Below are 7,012 nucleotides of genomic sequence, written 5' to 3'. Positions count from 1 at the left end.
CTCTCTCTCTCTCTCTCTCTCTCTCTCTCTCTCTCTCTCTCTCTCTCTCTCTCTCGCTTTCATTCTTTCATTCATTCAGTCATCTTCTTGCGCGCGCGTTCTGCATGCGTGTGATTTAATCTTTTTTGCGTCTAATAGTAAGTTTCTTGCTCAAGCCAGCCGCCTGGATTTCGACGGAGGTAGAATCGTCTCGTTTCATCGTAGATGAAAATAGCAAACATGAATGGCAGGGCTGGCAGCCACCATACGAATCTGCAACATACATGAATTACATGTTGCTATTTTTTTATGTGTGTCGCATTATAATATAATGGCTAACATTAATATTGCAATCTTTATATATATGTGTGTGCTAGATTATAGCAAATATACAATATATGGCCAAAATACTAAATATAAAATTATTTTGTTACACATTACACACGACAAAAGATATAAAAATGAATAAAAAATACGTACTTTAGTGGGAACATACGAAGACCCTTATCCATACCGGGCGTGTAACTTAGGAACGCAGCGAGGGCGGTCTCGAACACGAGGCCAAAGTTCAGAGCCCAGTTTCTCATTCCTTGGTGAATAATAGAGTTGCGACGTGTTTTGCAAACAATCAAATCAGCCCACTGCACAATTACGATCGACACGAAGAAAGCTGTATGGCAGGTGAACTCCAACGTTTTACGGTCTCTATATGTCTGTAAAAAAATTAATTTAGATCATCAGTCATATATTACTTTTCTAATTACTCTATTTTGTAACTCATTGTCAGTCGAGAAATTCCGAATTCATATCTAATATAAATTAGTTTTTTTTATAAATAATTAAGAAGTTTGTAAATATTATATTAGAAATAATTTTAAGAATGAATCTGGAGAATATTTACGTGATATATTTTTTTATCGATTGACGACTTTGTTTATTGAGAATAAAATATCAGTTTTTGCTCATCTCAATTTTTCTCGATATTTAATCGATTCTATAGGTCTATCGTATCATATTTACCCATTCCTGACCATAGCTATCGGTGAGATCATTGATAGCCTTAGAGTCCCATTGCTTTCGAATGCCAAACAGATACAGAGGCAGGAAACCATTTTCAGCCATGATGACAAAGTAGACGAAAAAGCCGGCCGCGGCTTGAATCATACCGATTTGACCGTATGCCATCGAAATAAGCCTAGATACAAATGAATGCGTCAATGAATTTTTTATCCCTACGCAACTATTCATATACTCGATGTTAGCTTTCGAAGAATCCTTTTTGCAGAATTCGATTCATCATATTAAAAACAACGCGAACATTTTATGCTTAAAGGACGATTTCCTCAAATTTTGAAAAGAATAAATATACAACTTAATCGAAGCTTTCAATCGAAGAAAATTAACATCTGCAGGAATTTTACACTTGGCAAATTTTTCGATTTTGAATAGCAAAAAGGAGTAATATGTTTCAGGATTCTTCGGAATCTAAGAAATCTTCGTCACATCAATAGTCCAACTTTGATGTTATTTCTAATAATCTAAGTTCGTGTTAAAATTATGAAAGCCATAGTTACCGGTTAGGGGCAAAATGCAGATTACTTACCAATAGGTAGATTATTAATGATCGATTCTTGACAGTGAAGCATGCCACACAGAGCAGACAGATCAGACAGACAGACAGATCAGACAGATAAACAGACAGACAGACAGACAGACAGACGAGTAGATACAGCTATTGTTTGCCAATTCTCACGATGGCAAGCTGCACAGTTCACATTAAAGCTGCTCATTCTCAGTTAATATTTCACACTACCAAAGCTTAATCCTACATTTTTTTTAGATTGATTTGTGAGTTAATGTTACAACAAAGGAATCTATTAATTGGCATAAGTATGTTATATTGTATCAAAAATTTATATCAAAAAGATGTATCAAGTCCATAATAAATAATACTTTAAATATGATTTTATATCTCATATTTAAGATCTTACAAACGACACAGATTTAATCTCTGAATGCGATTCAACACAATAATCTGGCTAAAAAAATCTTTCCATCGTTATCATCAATATAATATTGTAAATAATATTATATTAACATTTATTAGTAAATTAACTAAAAGGTTGTTTAGCAATATAATTTAATGCTAATTATAAACAAAATTAAAAAGATAGATACATTTCTTACTTTTTTAAATCACAAGTGCAATTGTAATCGTCAATTTACAATTAACTGGACTATTAATATGACAGTTTATAATTATCCAGACTATTGATATGATCACAACTGTAGTGTAGCGTTTGCTTCTTCCCTGCAGCTAAATATTATCAATATTAAACTTACTAATCAAATCGCGTAAAATCAATATAATTATCATGAAAGCAATTAATACGAAAAACGTGCAGCGAGTATTTGTGCGCAGTTAAGCTAAGGAAGCAAGTCGTATGCAATTGCGACAGATTAATTGTAGTTAAATTAGTTGTACTGAATCGGTAACTGACTTGTTAGATCCAGTGGAAGATGTAGAAGAGTAATTAGCGAATTATTAGTGTTCGCGCAAGCGTGCCAAAGGCATCGCAATGTCAAATGTAAAGAAAAAAAATTGCAGCTCGGACAATACAATTAAATTCTCGACGTTGAGGCAATCGTCGAATGCGATAAAGCGGCAGAAGCCAGTAATTGCAACGTGATCCGCGATGGATCCGCGTTGTTCGCGGAAGAGAAAGAGGCTGCCCAAGCCGTGCACGTCGAGTTGTTAGTTTTCAAAAGCTGCTCCCGGCGGTGACTCCCACAATTGAGCTTGTTGTCTAACGTCAATGAGAAGTGTAAGAAAGTAAAAGATTAAAGATAGCGAAAAAGAGAACATTCGAGGCGAAACGTGCACTCCGCGGAAAACTCGTCGGTAGCTCGAATTCGCTGTTTTTTTCCAGCGAATATTTTCCGACGACGTTAATCCTCTGTTTACCGTAGATATTCATTAGACCTACATTTGTCTCTGGAAATTTGTCTCTATTATCTTCTCTACAAAATTTGTATAGGATAGAATATACATAAGACATTTACATTATCAGAGATGTATTAACGTAAAAAGATATCATAAAATCATATTTTTTATATTCATTAATAAAAAATTTTAAAGATCTTATAAATAAAATTTTATATATTCCAATATATATATATATTGTTTTATTATAAAATAAATTTCCAGAAAAATAAATTTAGATCTATTGAGCCAGACAAAGGCAGACTAAGGAGCGATGCTGTCAATATGAATCAATTTTTTTCAGTTTTCTTGAATGTACAATTTTTTAGTATCTAATGTCTATAATAATTAACTAATCAGTTATTGACAGCAATGAAGTTTCCAGTGTTTTCGCCCGCAATTTGCGCGCGTACATCTAGTGCAACGTTTAGAAAAAGTAACATGTATATAGTTGAAGCTAAATGATGATCGCAGTGTTAGTCGTTGATCGGATTTTTAGGTGTATCTAAAAAAAGCATTCGGCATTCTCAACATCTGTTCTCTATAGGTAAAACTTGCTTGTGCTCTATGCTAATCAACTAGATTTTTAAAGTCGGTTGTCGTTTATTTGCTAACGCAGAGTGTCTACCGAGTGTGTTCCACTTGCAACCAAGATCTTTCAAAAAAAAAAAAAAAGAAAGAAAAGATTTCTTGTTTTACCAATGATAATCTCAAAAACTTTACAGAACATAATAATTTTATCCTTTGAGCGATTCCCTTCTGCAGCTAAAAAGTGTGTAACGTTTTTACAAAAAAATAAATTTTCACGAAAAAAGAGAAGTAGACAGTAACTCTATCATGTCGCCAAAATCAGTAGACACTCTGTTAAGTATTGTTATGTATCAGGTGTCATGTGTATACATTACATGTGATCCAAGTTAGAAGTGCACAATAGTCATCCCAAAACAGTTATTACTGCATCATGCAGGTGAATAGAGCGCTTAGACAATGCCAGGATGGCTGATTACTTCTAACTCGGTTCACAAGCACATTCATATGTAAGTGTGTACGTATATGTATAAGATTTATTATCGTCAGAGCAGTCAACTATTATCGAAAACGCGACGTTATGTATTACACGCTACTCATCGCAAAACGCACTTTATTCTGTTCACACGCGACGCCAATGTTGTTCACCATCAGTAGTAGTTACTATCGATTAACCCTTTGTTGGACAAATACTAGCTAATCTATCGCTTCTAATCTATCTTTAAGTACATCAGTATTAATAGAACATCAGGCAAGATTCGCGCATGCTGGGAATCGAATTTTCCGTTATTGCTTCGAGTTTCTACTTGTCAAGCAAAGGATCAATCACGTCTGACGGCCCTGGCGGATATGCTAGAGAGAGAGAGAAAGAGAGAGAGAGAGAGAGAGAGAGAGAGAGAGAGAGAGAGAGAATGTGTGTGTGTGTGTGTGTTTTATGTGTACACGTGTGTATATGAAAACAAGTAGATAGTAGTGACAACGGTAAAAATGTGTATGTGAGTTGACACGGTACGGACGTAAGTGCAATAGGTTTCTGTTGGTTTCTTTTATTAGGTGGGTAATTGGGAGACCCACCTTCGGTTGACTAGATTGTCTCTGTAAGGATCGCGTGGCTGCCGTTTCATAATGTCCGACTCCGGTGCCTCGTAGGCTAGCGAGATGGCCGGCACCTGCCATCCACCACTGATTAGAAAGTGTGCTAACTACCCCTCACCGCATTACAAAGAAGTTATATGCAAGAGATATTATACCATTATTGGTACTTTATGCACATACACTTTCGGTAACGTGTATGTATGCGCAGTGCGAGCGAAAGAGACAGAGAGATTTGGAGATCGCACAAGACAGTTTAGCGTCGATCACGTATATTACCGACAATATAATGTATATTACCGACAATATTACGTTTTCATAATTCGGGAATTTCATGAGAAACTTCCGAAAAAATAATCTTTCAAGGTGCTCGACCGGTTCCATCCTAAACGCAGCCTGTCTTACAATTAGAAATTAATTGCTCTTGCGTTAGAAAATAGTGCCGTAAAAATGCGTTAGAAAATTGCGTCGAAATGTAGCGAAGAGGACCTGGTAGCGAATACTGGCGAGTGTATTTGTGCATTGGATTAGGCGCTGCGTTTAGACAAGACGGCCTAGAAACGGCCCGAGAGAAAGAAATCGTTTGTGCTATATCTGAAGCAAGTGAAAAAAGATCAGGATTAGAATTATATACGCGGACCTTCCGTCCTTTTTCCACTTTAACATTTTCACGCTGCGAATCTCCAATCATTTTTGTTACCACATTGACTCTCACGATTGAATTATTCTCAGCGATGCTCAATGAATCACATATACTTATATACATTTACAGGAAGATAAAGAGTTACAGATTTACAATAATTTCAACATCATAGCAGTTTTCAGCAAACAGTTTTGTTGCGTATACTACAAAATTCGCTACAAGTACTCAATTTGTCATTCATATTGAAATAACAAAAACTTTCTTTAAAGCTAACATTATCAAAGCCTACAAATTTAAAAGGCTAAATATAAGCAAGATAAGTGAGTATCATCATCGAACACTTCTGAGAAACGTAGATGAAAAAGATCCCTTCTCTTTCGTGCACTTCAACTGAGTACGACCTCAAGCACTGTTTTCGTTATTACTGCGGCGCAACCCCTTGATGCACATAATCGTTTTCTCATTGTATCACATTATCGGAAAAAATATGCTATCAAACTCTCTCTCTAACGAGTCATCAAATGATTTTCAAACAACAAAATTACGCTTGTGCACGAAGGGGCTACCACGGCAATTTCCTACTTCCAATTAACATATACATATGGATTCCCCCGATTAGTAATGTTTTTGTAAAAGTATATCAGTCGTTTCAGCACCCATTAGAAAGTTGCCAGTCGCAGAGTGGGTAGAAGGCAGCGGCAGTAGGCAGCGCATTACAGAATAAAACGTGAGAGGACTGTAAAGAATAAAAACTGCAAGAAAAGTTCATGACGCTCAAAAATGTACAAAAGTGTCTTTCTCTTTTGGCGGTGATAAGTGGCAAGTAACGAACAGTATAAGTAAATAGTAAGTATAGTATAATAGTAGTAATATATAGAGATAGCAGCGGCAGCTGTGATATAGTAGATAAAATAGTAATGGCAATAAAAATTCATAACTATAAATAACGATGCTGGCTTGTGGTTGTAATAATAATGATAATAATAAGACTAGTAGACGAGGACAAGAATAATAATAGTAATAATTACTGAGCATCAAAGATTAATGTAAATATATATACATATCTATATACATAATATACCATATACCACTCCTGAAAGAAGATTGCCATAACTCAAACAAGTTCAATTTTTTTATTCTCCTTTGTAATTGTAGGAAATGCTACTACATGAGTTACAGTATATGAAAATCTTTCATTGAAATAAAAAATGATATGTTATCTTAGCTGCTTTAGAAAATCGCGTGTCAAGTTATTCTTTTACAAAAATTTCGTTTTTTTTATTTGTGGTAATGCTCTTTCAGGAGTATGCGATATATGTACGTGTAAGATCGATTAGAATTTAACTAATTGATTAAAACTTAAGTTTCGTCGACCAGTACGAAACATTTGTTAATTTCCACTATTAATATGCAGTTTGCGATGCATTTGGAATCTTCGTTCCATTCTGCCTTCCCTAAACGATTGCGTCGACGAAACTTGCTAAATTACGAAATGACTAAGAACGATCGTTGCTCAACGACGATGAAAGAGGAAGAAAATGAATCGTTTGATGCAGAGCCTATTTTTCTAAGAAAAATCCGATAAATTCTACAGAAGAAAAGAGAAAAAAGTTGTTGTTGCAAAAAGAGAAAGAGAAAAAACTAAGAAAGATATGCAATGCGCGTCACACAGGTGTAAAAATTACACGACAAACCTGCGGCTGTTCTGCATCTATCGATTCAATCAATTCAGCTGATTGTAGGTATATAACTTTATTTGCTACATAAAATTATTAAAATTAATTTAT

At 35.1% G+C, this 7,012-nt stretch overlaps 1 protein-coding gene across 5 annotated transcripts in view; it reads right to left on the bottom strand.

The window, feature by feature from the left end:
* Nucleotides 1–21: 21 nt before the first annotated feature.
* Nucleotides 22–7,012, bottom strand: part of LOC108694149 (sodium/potassium-transporting ATPase subunit alpha) — a 65,693-nt gene continuing 58,702 nt past the window's right edge. For 4 of the 5 annotated variants that reach the window (XM_018203459.1, XM_018203484.1, XM_018203475.1 and 1 more), the window contains 3 exons: nt 1,000–1,174; nt 460–692; nt 22–252 (listed from right to left, as the gene is read on the bottom strand). In XM_018203459.1, coding sequence (XP_018058948.1) covers nt 132–252; nt 460–692; nt 1,000–1,174 — 529 coding nt within the window. In that variant the 3' untranslated portion in view covers nt 22–131. Of the gene's footprint in view, nt 253–459; nt 693–999; nt 1,175–4,564; nt 4,660–7,012 lie in introns of all 5 variants that reach the window. The other variant, XM_018203467.1, reaches the window with a different exon arrangement.

Source organism: Atta colombica, unplaced genomic scaffold (assembly GCF_001594045.1).
Source record: "Atta colombica isolate Treedump-2 unplaced genomic scaffold, Acol1.0 scaffold1, whole genome shotgun sequence".
Lineage (NCBI taxonomy): Eukaryota > Metazoa > Arthropoda > Insecta > Hymenoptera > Formicidae > Atta > Atta colombica.
This window is presented reverse-complemented; position numbering and strand designations above follow the sequence as displayed.